General features: G+C 40.6%; 1 protein-coding gene across 3 annotated transcripts in view; it reads right to left on the bottom strand.

The window, feature by feature from the left end:
* The window catches only part of MDGA2 (MAM domain containing glycosylphosphatidylinositol anchor 2), a 387,881-nt gene that overhangs the window by 47,683 nt on the left and 324,858 nt on the right, over positions 1-15,340 (bottom strand). For all 3 annotated transcript variants that reach the window (XM_065685163.1, XM_065685161.1, XM_065685162.1), the window contains exon 10: positions 11,974-12,122. In XM_065685163.1, the coding sequence (XP_065541235.1) occupies positions 11,974-12,122 (149 nt within the window). The remainder of the gene's footprint in view (positions 1-11,973; positions 12,123-15,340) is intronic.

Raw genomic sequence — 15,340 nt, forward strand, 5'->3', positions numbered from 1 at the left:
TTTTTTCCCTTAGAGGACAAAATGTGCTATAAGCAAAGAGAATCCCTTTTCAGACTTTAAAACTGTCTGGCTCTCAAATGAATTCAATAAAGTCTGATGGATTAAACAGGATCTACACTGTTCCCAACCCCACTGGGGCAGGTTCTTCTGCTCTTTGCTGCTAGACACCTACCAAAAGAGTTTTGAATTTTTAATCTCTGATTGGTGGGCAGTCACAAAAGATAGGGTAATTATTAACCCATGTTAAGGCTAGTTTTCAGAGAAAGTTTTCTCATTTCTCATTAACTTCTCAGTGACATATCAAACTCGAAGTTCACGTATTGGGCTGGTGTAGACTCACACTTCAAAGTATGTGGCACAGCTGTGCTGTGGTCAAGATGGGCACTGCCAGCAGTGCTACTGCCAACAGCACAGATGCAGGCTTGCATATTAAGCAGTAGAGTTATTTGCAATAGGCAGCCCATTATTTTTACCAGGGCAACATGAGACAGAATTATCTAAGTGGCATCAAGATTAAGTTCCTAAATTTAAATTAAACACTTAATTCTTATATGAACAACCACATTTCCATGATCAAGAACCTGTCTATCCCAAGACACATTCATATTTCAGTGGTGATGGTTTAGTGAGTATCCCACAGTGCTACAGGCTTCTCAGTATGGATCTTGAACAACAGATAGTGCACTCCTGTCACTACTGAATAAACTAATTTTCTTGTGATTTCTAAAACCTATTTATAAATGACTATATTTTCTCATACAAAATAATTACACAGTGACAAACTAACGACTGTAGCTGCAATCAAGACGACAAACCCAACCCCTTTAAAGTACAGCATGCTCGAGCTTTGCTGCTCAGTCAATACTATGAACAAGTGATGTTGTCTTGGTAAATGAACTGAAAAAAACAAGGCTGCATTTTAAGCAACCTACATGAGTCTCTGAATAAATAGATCAAGAAGTAATAATGTGGTAAGACAAGCGCATGGTGCCAAAGCACATTTCTAAGGCAAGTGAACATACTGATTTTGCTTAACTTTTTCAGTAAGAACAATTTTTTGTAAATAAATAACAGCTCAACTGTCAGATATGAATGCTTCAACAAACCATTTCTTAAATACTTCAGACAATTGCTGCACGAGAGGAAAAGAAATAGTCACTAGATGTTTAATGAAGTTCTCAAAATGGAAATGTGATGTTTTAAATCATCTCAAAACACAGATGGATTTCAAAAGGGTTCTCCTTTGCTTATTGAAAGACGATATGGTTTGTATTCCATTTAAACATACGTATGTTTCAGAGAATAAATAACTGTCTAGCAGAAAAAGGATGGATGAAGCAGCTGTCTATAGGAACAAATCACTCTCATCCCAACAATTTCTAATTTTTGTAATGTGCATTATCTGACAAAAGTGCATACTTTTTACACATTAGCTAGTATGTTCTGTTTTAGCTACAAACACCCCTCACTTAGGAACAAGCAAAACCTGTGATTAAGGAACTGCCAACCTAACTGCATTACTAAAAAAAAAAAAAGATAAATCTCATTTACCATCTCATCTCCAAACTCCAACTAAAATTTGCATTTGCACAGGACTTTAAAATGAAGAAATCCTTCCCAGCCTCAGTTGGATGAACAGAGACAGTACCTCACTGTGGAGCAGAAACAGGTTCTGCTTCATTATGGCACGGTTGTTTTCTTTTTTTTTTCTTTTATTTTTTTTTTACGTATTTTTAAAAAGGATTTTTTCCCTAAAGTACATGCATCTGTTTCAGGAAGAACAGAATTAATGGTGAGAAACAGTGACAATATGACCAGTAAAAAAAACCCCAAGTGTCTAGCAGCCATCTGGGATCCCCAGTCTATTACAGACACAAAGGTAAGACTATACAAAGGTAGTAGCTGGTTTTGCAAAAACCTGGAGACAGGAGCCAAGGGAGCATCCCAGCAAGAGGAAGCCCTAATCTGCAGAGTTCTCAACACTGTGGTCTGTCCTGAACTAGCCATCCCTTAGGCAATCATTAAGGCTGTTCACGGGGAATAATACTTGTGAAGTCTCAGCTTTGATCATTGGTAAGCAGTCAATTAATCTCATTTTTAGTTTTTACATCTAAAGATCTGCAGCACTCATTTTTAAATGCACTCATTAACAGCGCTAGGGAAAGCCCACGCAGACCTCAAACACATTTAGTAGTTTCAGTTCTTGCACCACCTAGACACGCATTAAACCTGAGTGGCCTAAGAAACAGGTCAGGAAGCTCAGAAGACAAATATTGCCTTTACAGATTGCCAGAACTGCTCATCCCAGAACGAAGTACATATGTAAGGGTTGTGACAACTTTCTTTGCCAACCAAGAGCACTTCCATTTGTAATAAAAAATTTGAGCGAATACTCAATACTTGGCTGACAGAAAAAAACACTGGGCTTTTTTCACCATGAAGTATTGTGCAGTGAAACTCCACATTCTTGTTGGAGTTTGGTAGCCCTTGGAGCCTAAGTTCTTCTGCCGTGCTCTTTAATTCTGCTGAGAGCTGTCGCTGCCCTCCCATCACCTGGCTACAGCACTGAGTTGGAAGATAACTTGCCCATGAAACCAGATGCAAAGTCTGTGGAAATGAAGAGATGTCCGAGCAGGGTGATTAAAGGGAAATATTGCACAGAAAAGTCCAGCATGGGGGTGGCAGCACCTGTTCTCAGTGACATAGGATGACCAGATTTCAGGTGAAGCATCTCTGAGGGTGCATCTTGATGCTGCCTTTAGATATACAGAAGGAAAATCAATTTACCAAAGCAAGCTCTAATAGCAGTGAGTATTTCTGACCCATCTCTATGTTTCACTTTCATGAAATTATCTCAGAGGAATGCTGAGAAAATGAGTTCATTACAGCCTATGAAGTAAGACGCAGATGTATCCTACCAATATAGGAAGAATGCAGCAAATCTATCTTTAGACCAGGTCATGAACATGGGAGAATAAAGAAAACATAAGGGCACATATGGAACAGTCACAGGGAAAGAGGCGAAGGTAATTCAGTGAACAATATTTATTCAGTGGGTCAAACAGCTCTTTTCTGGCACTATTTAATTCTGGAACACTTGATGGTGTCAGGAATAGCGCTCTTCAAGCTAATTCTTTCCGCGTGCGTGAATGCCACGTACTAGGAGAGATGCTCACGGTCCACATGCAGTGGTAGTGGTGAACTCACCAACATGAAATGATCTGAGGATCAAAAGTGCAAATAGGCCAAATGGAACTCAACCAGTTCAGGGAAGAATGGTATGCTAGAGAAAGCAAAACATCGTAGCTGAAGGTCAGCCTTTGCCCCAGACACCTTCCATCTCTATTCCCCTTTGGGTTGCACCTCTCCTTCAGCGCCCATGGCTTGTCTACAGCACTGACAAACTCCTGGGAAAACAGACCTACACCTTGAGCAAGTGCAGCTATTGCTAAATTTTATCCTGATATCCTAACATATTTTATTAGGGTACCTGGAATATACTATGCAATTTATTTATGATTCTTAGGCATTGGTGCTGCTCTGAAATTATCTTCGTTAAAGAGAAAGCATCCTTCATCAGAATTAAATTTCTGTAATTCTCAAAGGCCTTTTGAAATATTTATTTATGCTATATTTTACTATGACAGAAAGCTTGCTGCATACCAGTCACACAACTCGTACGTGTGTGAGTCTTCATTATTTCATTACTGCAAATCCTTTAATATTTCTACTATTTCCAAACAACTGTATGGCATCATATGGAATCAACATTAACAAGAAAACCATTGCTGTCATTTACAGAGGTTTTCATCAGTCTTGCATTACAAGAATTTATATAAAGAGGGCAGAGTAATGAAGAATACTTCTTGGCAATCATATTTTTCATTTTAAACCTGGACCTGATCAATGTCAAAACCCTGACTGCCTGCTGTTTGCATTCTACATTTGCAACTACACAGCAGCAGGGTGAAAAAGCAGCCATGAATACACACATCCCATCTTATCTGCTCTTCTGCTGTTTGTACTGTAAGTGGAGCATGTTTTCATCAAGGGCCCAGCTTCTGCTGGAAGGGTGCCCACACAAGGCTCGACAGTTTAAAGAAAAGCAAATCCTTGTTGGGATGGTGCAGATGATTCGTGCAGTTCAGCCACTCCACCTGAGGCTCTGTTTCAGCACGTGCATAGAAAGGGGAGTCACAGCCCTACTACAAGGGTTTAAATGTAGTGAAAGGCAAAAAATTCATTTACTAAAACAAATTCCTCCAGCTTGAGCAATTTCTCTCTCTGAATTTCTCTTCAGCTCACTCCATTTTCTCCTGCATCTTTCCTAAAGTTTGACTGATACACTGCATTTGTCAGCAATAATCAATTCATACTGCAGATTTTTCTGCTGAGAGAATAAATGGAAGCCGAGTGTGCTCACCATACTAAGGTTACAGCGTGGCACTTGATTTTGGCATTTTTTTGACTAAAGGGAAATGTGCAACAAAAGCCTCACATTGTCAATGTCCCTGCTTCAAGCAGAAGAGCTCCTGCCCATGCAGGATTTGTCCTTTAGTTAATTACCACTTTGCCACGTCTCTGGCTCCTGCAATGGATAAATACACACAGAGAAATGTATACATGTACCTGAGACACCCTGAAGAGAAAGTTTAGATATTGCCCCAAAATGAGAAGTATCCCAGGAGGGGGTTCCACAGTGCTTGCTGTGAAGGAAGGGAATTCCCAGGTCCATGTTTTGTGATTTTAAAAATTTGATTCATGGGATCCTACCCTTCCATTTTTATCTATAATTAAATCTTTCGCCTTGACAAGTCCACATGCTTTCACGACATTTGTGGGACCCTCCTTGTCTGCTGTACCTCTCCTGCCCACCAGATAACGCCAAAATGAAGATGACCAGGGTTTAGAAATCACAGCCAGTAACTTTAGGCCATTCTTGCATATCTTGTTTCCTTAGGAAACCAGACTGAAAAATTAGTATGAATTAGATATTAAAATCAGTAATGAAATAGCAGGAGTTCATGCTTATATAACAAAAATCAAACCAAGGCAGTCCCAGCAGGCAGTAATTGCTCGGATCAAATGAATACGTTAGATTTTGCATGCAATTTTTTTGCGAAGAAAGGGAGCTTAGTTCACAATTTGTGGTAATGTGAACAGACACAGCTCTGCCTAGGATGTTTTCTGTTAGCATATATAGAAAATAAAGCCCTTGGCCTCCAAAACAAGTCACTCTGGAGGCACACAGAACAACTCTCAGACCAGAGGAAAAGGGTACAGTCAGAAGCAAATTCAGGATCAAAGTCAGAACGTCAAGACCTGGCAGAAAAAGATGTGTTTATGTGTATAGCTCTCAATTTTGTCAGATGTAATCAGTAGAAATTTTTTCAGCATTATACATAATCATTTGCCCAATCTATCTAAAGTTTGGGAGACATAACCATTTTTATATAGTACCAAAAGAGTCTGATAATACTAACTCAAGTTACAGCCCTCAGGTTGCTATTTTGAAAACCTAGTCTTGGTCTTATACAGGATAAACATAGGAGGTAACAGTATTGCAAACAGAAAATTGTCAAACAGGACTATTACTTTTCTAATTCAATTTACCAAACCCAAGAAAGTCAGTGAGAAATGTGCCTGTGCATGTTGCACTCATTTTTTACCAGTCTCTCTCTGCCTCACTTCACAAGTGCAGACATAACAAGAGAAAAGCAAAGCCTTGTTCAGGCTTCCAAAAAGAAATGCATGCTGTGAAATCTTCTTTAGAGAAGAAGGCTTATTTTTTTCATGAAAATAACATTAAAAGTATTCCAATATACATCTGAATTTTCAACTCTCTCGTTTCCTCCCCTGAAATTACTACAGATGTATTTTTTTTAAATGGTTCTGAATACAATTTTTGTATACATTTTGATGTATAGCTAATTTTATACGTTCTATAGCAAACTGAATGAAAATATCCAGCTTGCAGCCATTTTTCCCTTCACAGTAGATTGTGTGATGACAGCACCATGATCCTGATAGAAAGAACATCTGGAAAATTGCTACCCATCAGGTGGGGGCCATGAGTGTGCTAAAATAAACAAATTTTTCATAAGTGACTTTCATTCTAAATACTTCAGTGAATAATGATTTCCACTCATCTATTTCCATTTTCACTCTATAGGCAGTAAAATGACACTTCTGTATTCTTGTGACTCCCTCTTCAGCTGACAGGACCTTCCCTCTCCCTTTTGACTTTCTTGGCTTCCCTGATACGCCGCTCAACCAAGCTCCACTTTTTTCTCAAATAACTTCACTGTGCCAGTGTATCTCAACAGCTCTTCAACCAATGCTTAAAAAGCCAAGTTTCTTCTGTGTCCTTCTTTACCACCATTAAATTATCCTCTTGTGTCTGAGACATGCCCTTATTTTAACTCTTGTGACAAGACAGGTGACAAGAAGTAGGATCTGACAGAAAGGTATCGGTGTTCTGGTGATTCATACAGGGCGGTGTATAGCAGCCAGGTTCCATGAACATTAAGAAAATTAAAGCAAGCCTCATAGAAAGAGGACTGGAGAGAAAGATGGTCTAACAGAGGAAATGGGCCATGCAATGGTCTGGGTTATTGAGCACCAACAAGAGGAGGATGGACTTTGAGCCCTAATTCACTGCAAACACATATCTGTGTGTCCAAGAGCTGTATTCGCAAAATGCAAACATGTCAAAGTCCTTGTATCTTTAATATAATACCATCCCTCTTGGTGACTGCAAGAGACAATGTGGGGCCTTTAGGGGTCCAGGAGGTAACTGAACTTGCTCTATCAGGCAAAGGCTGTGTACTCACTGCATGGAATATAGTCCTGCAGAAGACACTGTAGAACCTCTCCATGACAAGGTTGGTATTGCTGAGATTAATTAATCTCATTTGTTCTTCCTCTGCTTTCAGATCCGTATCTTCCAAACATGAACTGCATTGCCCCCTTCTCTGAAAACAAACGACCACAGACTCTTACCTGTTTCTCTTGACTACACCCTGCGCTAGCTGCATCCCTAATTTCCAACTTACACTGTCATGTTGTTATCTGGTAATCACAAATAAGCATCTCAGATGGGCCTTTGTTTAGGCTCCATGCATCTCCTATTTTTCTGCGCAGAACTGTACTCATATTTTCCCTTCAGAAGTGGGAAAACTGCTACCAATGCTGTGATGTACTAGAATGACATGCTGCTCTTGGATCAGGAAAGTGTCCTCCTCTCACTGCCTGCCAGCCTAGAAAATGCTCACAAAAACCAGGGAGGGGGAGAGGAGAATGGATGGGCTCCCTTTCCTTTCTTTGGCATGTGGAACTCAGATGTGCTTGCACCTGCCCAGATGTACCAAGGTTTTCACCATGTTTATACTCTCTAAATCTGGGCAATATGCAGAATGCCAAGTAGTGAAAGGAATACTTTAATCTTTGCTTCCTTTTGTTCTAGTGGCCCAAGAGAAGTAGATACATACACTGTGGTATTTCTCTGCCATCTTCAGAATCTTTGTTGGCAGCAGGACTGGCCATTAATTGAATCCACTGCCCTCAAGGATTTTCCTCCTCTCAGGAAAGGACCAACCTCTTCAAGTCTCTTTTACCCTGCCAAAATTGTCTAGACTGGTCTCACAAGAACTGCACATCAGAACAGGTCTCTTGCTATTATGTATCATCAACTAAATGTTTTTTTCCTAAGAGAACAAGCCAGAAATTTCCACGAGGAGAAGACCACATCCGTAACAACTCCTTAGAGGGATGGGGCCTGGATGCATAGTGCAAAGCTGTGCTGTCTCCTGAGGACATGCTTGAAGGCTCTGAGGGTTATTGAAGCACATGAACAGCAGCTCTCACTCACTCAACAAGTAAACTATGGCCACTTAGTGCCTCCTTTTTTAAAAGTTATTTGCCATTGTTCAGTAAAGGAAGAGCACGGCCATGCACACTGCTTGGTGGCTAGATGCTTCATCCCAGCAGGCTTGGCACGTATTACAGCTTAGCATCCCCAAAGCCAATTAGAACCCAGCACTGGAAGCCACTATCCATGTGCTGCATGGATGGAAATGCAGACAAGAGCCTGAGTTTGTTAAAAAATAACATTAAGCACAGCATGAATCCCCAAAAAGCAACAACAGGAGTGTCTAGGCTTAAGTAGAAAGCAAAGTGCTCTAAATAATTCCTGTTCCTTCCTGATTCTCCCAGGAGGGAGCAGTCATCACACAATACCATGCAACCAGGACAAACTTGTCTGAACAAACTGCTGTGCACCATCAGAGAGCAGTACATGCAGTTCATACCTTTAAATAAAGAGGTAGCAGTAGAGGTACAAAACAATCTTATTGGAAGATAGATGATAGATAGATAGATAGATAGATAGATAGATAGATATAAACATACGTATAAATGCAGTGATTCTTGCGGATTTTCAACTCACTTCTTAAATTTATTAGTTTTGCTCTTAAAAAAGTTTTTTGATGTTACAAAGCAGCCACAGAATCCTGAGGGTCCTGAGAGCACAACAACTGCTCCCGGCACCCATGGTGAAATAGTTGGCACCTCAGTGTAAACAGAACAAAGTTATTCTCATGGCATACACCACCCTCAACATGGCACAGCTTCTTTACTTCAGCACCTCCGTTACAGAATCACAGAATCACAGAATCCCAAGGGTTGGAAGGGACCTCAAAAGATCATCTAGTCCAACCCCCCTGCAAGAGCAGGGTAACCTACAGTACATCACACAGGAACTTGTCCAGGCGGGCCTTGAATATCTCCAGTGTAGGAGACTCCACAACCCCCCTGGGCAACCTGTTCCAGTGCTCTGTCACTCTTACAGTAAAGAAGTTCTTCCTGATGTTAACGTGGAACTTCCTATGCTCTAGTTTACACCCATTGCCCCTTGTCCTATCACTGGATACCACTGAAAAAAGCCTAGCTCCATCATCCTGACACCTACCCTTTACATATTTGTAAACACTGATGAGGTCACCCCTCAGTCTGTTTTCTGCCTGCATTATACCTCTAGCACTGGACTTTTCTCTCCAGTAGTTTCTATTGCCAGCAAAACTTTCCAAAACTCTGCTTGGCTGAGCTCCTCAAGGCAGAGACATCTCCAGCTCTACAATCTCACTATATGCCAACCAGTGGAAATACTTTCCTGTTGTTATAACACTGTATAATCTAATTACTTCTAGCAGAACAATTTGTACTTAAGGAAAATCCCTAGTCAGCCACATTCCATTATCCTTTGCCCTTTTAGAATTGCAGTATTCATTTTAAAGTTTAATTTCATTATTAAGCACGTCATTTGTGTTGCTTTCTACAATCACCTGGCAAATAAGGAAATGGAGCTAAACCACTCTACACCTCACAAGAAGCTCTTGTTTCTATAAAATGGTATTAGAAATATTGACAATATTACAGAATTTAGCAATTCCACAGAAAATTCAGCAAGCCTAAACCTGCTATCAACTAAGTATTCCCCAAATACTGCCTGAATACTTTCTCAAGTGAAGCTGCAATGTACAGGTAAAGAGGAAGAGATGCTTGCACTCTGATTTTAGCATTCTTAACGCAAAAGCCATTTACTGATCAGATAAAGGTAATGGTGTTAATCGAATCAGAAGCAGATACCAATGCATTGGCTCACTACATAGCCCACTGGCAGTATTTCACAAAGCATTAGAAGATTGAAACAAAGATTAAGAACGGTCACTTTTTACAATAGTACCATGCTGGGCTGCAGGCTATTGCTCTGACCTGGAAATCCTGATGCCCTGCTTCTGTAATGAACCTGGCACAGGCATGAGCGTGTTTTCTGCCACTCCCGACAGATGCTCATCCCAACTTTTATTGTTAAATAAAAACCCTAGCAAAGCCCAGTTAAAAATACTAGCTAGTATTGGTAGGTGTCAAAAAAACCCCGAACCCTAAACGTTTAATTATCACCCTTGTTCCAGGGGGAATTACTGCAATAATGGATGAGTGTCCAGATGGCTCGCTAGATTCTAAATCACCCACTTTAAATGTGGCTTCAGACAGACAAAAGGAAATATTTTGATTAGCCTGACAGAGACTGTTGTCAAGGAAATCAGAGGAAAGTAACTCTAGATAATTATATAAATAGATAATTAAAAGTAAATTAAAATGAAACAGGAAAAAACAGCTAAAAATCCTAATGCAATTAATTTAATTATATATTCTTTTACTTCAGCAAATTCTGCCTTTAATTGAGTAATTCTTCTCACTACTGGAAATAACGGAAGTGATTTGTGTCCAATGATGCAAACAGTTGCATAAACATGTATTAAAATCCACCGATTTTCATTTCAAATTAGTTAGATTCAGGCAGAGACAAACTGAGTGAAGGAGAGCCAGCACCATCCAGGTATCAAAGCCCTTCCCTTGACATGTCCCAGTCGACTCTGCAACTACCACAAATGTTATACAAGCAAAACCCCCATCTACTCAGAATAAATATCATGCTCAAATTGTATATTTATTTTACAGCTTACAAAGCTCATCCCAGTAGGAGATCCATGGGACAACAGGATACTTTCTGCACTCACATTTTCAAAAATACATGTCTTCAAGGATCTGTCTTAATCCCCTATCTCTTTCTCCCTTAACAAGCTATTATTTCAGGCACAGAATAACCAAACATATACTTACTAAATCAGTCAGTTGTGATATTACTTAAAGAAAAACAAGCTCAACGGGAGAGTGTAAAAGAAGACCAAAACAAGATCAGGTGGATTCTCATGAGTAAGCAGCAAAATACCTTCAATTCAATTGCAGCAGGTCCAGGTTGGTAGTGGGAGATAGGGGTGTGTGCCTGTAAGCTGGGATGGTGTGAACACTGTGACCTTGGCATGGCATGGCACGGCATGGCATGGCACGGCATGGCATGGCACAGCCTCCTCTGCCAGTGCATGCCTCTGCCAGACCAAGGCTGGCCGGCCAACTTGTAGACATGACTCCGAGGTGGACGTTGTGGCTAGGGTGACCTTGAGAAAGCCTAGCAATGCCAAGACCTGACTGTCAGTGTCAATCTCTGGCACACTTGTGGGCAGGCTCTAAACAGGATTGCAAAGAAGTGTTACGGCTCTGCATTCTTCTACCTTCATATCATAAAATGGCTTTGATGTAGAAAAGTGCAACTGCAAGCAAAGATTACTCCGCTCTGTGAAGGGGAGTAAGCAGAGGTGTTGCCATTTAATGAAAGTTTAAGAAATGCACAGCTTGGTTCTTTCCCTTTAATTGACTACTAGAACTCAAGCTCTGTAGTAACAGCCTTCCAAGAAGACAGATGATATTTTCCTTTTAAAATTGTTAAAGGGAAAATGAACAGAGATGGCTATGATAATTTAACAATTCCTCTGCAAGTGGGTTGGTTCCCCACTTCCTTAGCAGTGCCAATTCCCACTGGAAAGTTCACAGTGAGCCTATTAAGACACAAGCATTATCAGCTTTAACGTGGTCAAGAAAGACACCTCATTTCTCAAGGATCACCATGAATTTCTGCAGGAAAGCTACAGCTGTCCTTATATTTATCTATTTACATGGAAGCTCTAATAAAAGATATATAGATATATACAGAGAGATAAAAAGTTTAATTTCACTGCAGGTTTCTTTCATGTAATCTTTCCAGCATACCTTGAGCCACAGTCTCGGAAAACTCTTTGAGGCACAGCACTTTAATCTCTGTGTTTCACTATGCCAATGTGCAAATTAGTTTCCAGGATCTGCAAGCTGCAGAGGACTACTTCTGCAAGATGGCAGCCAACCTTTCAGAAGGAGGACAAACAACTCTGACTCACAGAGGATGAAAAGGGGAAGGGGAAAAAAACAAAAGTAAAAAAAAGTAAAAATAAAATAATAATAAAAAACCCCCGTGGCAGTTCTCACAGAATTCAGCATACTCAAAAGGCACATCTTGCACAAGTTAAATTTCTTCTTTACCTGCCTAATTCCTAAGCGATAGGCAAGGATGCGGTCCACAGCATTGGGGTTCATCTGTGTCCACTGCAGGCTGTAGGAATACACGCGGGGTCTATTCTGCCACAGTGGGTTGTAGGTGTCATAGTAGAACTCAGGAGCGTAGGCTTTGCCTGTAAGAAACAGGAACAAAAATGGGGAAAACAAAGAAACCAGGGATAATCAGGTAGCCAGTTTTGGAGCCAAGTGTTGAAACACAGCCTGCAACTACCCTCTTCCCCCTATGTCTCCAGTCATTTTATTAAATATCTTCTTCTAAAAATGACATGGAATTATTTGCTTCCATCCGCTTTTTTAAAGGATACATGGTAACAGTTTTCCTTTATCATTAACTCACTCCTCAGTGGCATCCATGGCCCAGGTGTGGGCATAAGAGGAAAAAACCTAACTGAGCTCCTAGCAAAGGTGAGCTGGAGTGATGTAACATGCCTCTGCACTAATTTTTCATGGCTCAGCTTACTGAAATACAGATATTAAACCAATCTGCACTACACTGGTAGACTCAGTGACAGCTGCTGTACCTGACACAGATATTATGAAATTACATCCATGAGCTGGAAATACAAGATGGATATTTCCAGCAGCTGCTGCCTTCATCACATCTTCTCCTCTCCCACTTCCCAACTGAAAATTCACACAAGCCGTCCTTTGTAACACCGTGATGTGCACACTGTTACCATACATTATTTAGCTGAACATACTAATGTGCACAACGTAGGAAAATGGCATCTCACAGGGCATGTTTGGTATATGAGTGTTCCACCAGAATTTTATTATAACCTTCACCCCATATAAATAGGGAAAACCTAAGGATGATTTCCCAAACATGTGCCAGAACATTGCTTGATTTCACTAAACTTGAGTTCCCTTTGACTTAAACCCATGAATACTAGTGACACCTTTGCATGCAAATTGCTTTTGTGCTTCTAGAGTGATTTGTCTATAATATCAAAAACAACACAGAATGACCAAGCTCTTCGCCTAGCCATATGTCAGTAGTGGCATCTGAGACGCAGGAGGGTAGCTGAGCCATCTAGACCGGGTGGGATATATATGACACAGGAGTTATAAGAAACCTAGAACCTGCTAGAGCCATAGCTGGAGCTGTGTGTACCATCCTAGAACAACTCGTGTACCACCAGGCACCTCTGTACAAGCAAATAAATTGAGTCCATAAAGGCTACAAGCAGATGTGTTAGGTTCAGGGGTGTCAGCAAAAGCCTTTGAGGGAACTTCACTCCACTGGAATATGCAATTCCAACACATCTGAAAAAATGCCAGTGGATTTGTCCTAACAGAACGTCAAACAATGTTAGAATACATACTACTATGTCCTAAAGAGGCGGATCAGTTTTCTATTTTTTTTTTTTAGCATATCATACCAACCACACAGCATTGCTCTGTTTCTTACAGCAAAAATATTTGGATTGACTTGAAATTAGGTTTAACAACTGGATTTAAAAGAAGCATCGTTAACCACCAGTTTTTGCACTGGCTGATACAAACAGGAACAGAATCCCAAGTCAAAGACAGACAAAAAAAAAAAAAAAAAAAAAAAAGACACGTGACCAGCAGGTGGAAGGGGGTGATCCTGAGCCTCTACTCTGCCCTTGTGAGACCTCACCTGGGGTATTGTGTGCAGTTCTGGAGCCACCAATGTAGAAGAGATGTGAAGTCAGTCCAGAGGACACAACGAAGATGCTCTGAGGGCTGGAGCACCTCTCCTATGGAGACAGGCTGAGAGAGCTGAGCTCTTCAGCCTGGAGAAGAGAAGGTTCCAGGGAGACCTTAGCGCAGCCTTCTAGTACCTAAAGGGGCTGACAAGAAAGCTTGAAAGGGACTTTCTACAAGGGCATGTAGGGATAGGGTAAGTGGTAATGGATTTAAGCTAAAAGAGCGGGGAGTCAGACCGGATGTAAGAAAGAAATTTTTTGCTGTAAGCATGGTGACGCACTGGTGCAGGTTGCCCAGAGAAGTTGTGGATGCCCCATTAAAGGAAACATTCAAAGCCAGGTTGGATGAGGCTTTGAGCAACATGATCAACTTGAAGATGCCCCTGCTCATTGCAGGGGAGTTGGACTAGATGGCCTTTAAATGTCTCTTTCACACCAAACTATTCTATGATCCTATGATGGGACAGGTATATCCTTTCCCTGTCCGGCTCTGCCTTTTTTTTTGGAGATTTTCTGCTTTGAGCTTAATACTATTAGAAACAGAATGGAGGCAAACACAGACCAGATTCTGCTGTGTTAAATGCTACATTTTGTCACTTGAATTGTGCAAAAAAGGGACCAAATATGGGAAACTAAAACATTTGCAGATGTTATCCTTCCATGAACGTCTAAAAGAGACTAGCCATTAGAGAAAAACAGAAGCAGAATAAGGTCCCCAAACTTATACCTCTGTCATCCTCCTATTTCTGCAAGGATTTTGTCAGTGGGAGTAATTATGAAATGCAGTGCAAAGCACAGGACAATCTCCCAGGAATACGTGGTCTGCCTGCTCATGTTGACCTAGGAGAGAGGAATGCCTTCATTACTCACCTCCTTTAATTCAGATATTAGGAGCTTGTGCCAAAATGCAAACTGTACTTAGGTATTTTCTCCTCAAAACTACTCTCATCTACAATGCAAATTGACATGGATGGGGAGGCATTTTGACCTAGAAGTCTGAGAATTTCAGTCAGAAGGGTAGTGAGAAGAGGGGAAAAGTGCATTTAAAAACAAAAATAAAAATAAAAATAAAAGGGACAAAGGAAAAATCATGTGAATATATACCAGTCTTGTAGTTATTGATCAAGCTTTTGTCTTTGGGTATGTCAACCCCTTGAGCCATGCTTTTCTTTTCAAAGGATGAAAAGCCCTTTTAGCCAAGATATCTTTTGCCAATTGCTCAGCGGAAGGTGCACATTCAGTTAGGCCAGACTAAAGCAGATATGCTAATGCTGAAGTGGCAAACAACAATACTCTGAGGGAAAGAAGCAAAGCAAAACTGCTGTTTTAAAAAATGAAATGTAAGATAAATGAAAGGAGGATCAGTGGTCGATAAGATTTGTTTTCTTTATTTACGTACAGTGGGAATAATGGAGAAAAGCTCATGCTGAACGCAAATTATAATCTTCCCCCTCCTACTGCAGGTGGACATAATGGCATCTCTGGGGGTCTACAGAAAGGATCCATAATTAGACGCATGTCACAATATGGGCACTTGAACAACACAGTCCCTTTTTGAGAAATAATGAGGACCCATGAAGAGTTGCATTATTCTAAATCCCTCCTAACAGAAGAGCTTTCTGGCATGAATAGAGATACTGAAAATTTAACAACACAAC

This window comes from Lathamus discolor, chromosome 6 (genome assembly GCF_037157495.1).
Source record: "Lathamus discolor isolate bLatDis1 chromosome 6, bLatDis1.hap1, whole genome shotgun sequence".
Classification (NCBI taxonomy): Eukaryota; Metazoa; Chordata; class Aves; order Psittaciformes; family Psittacidae; genus Lathamus; species Lathamus discolor.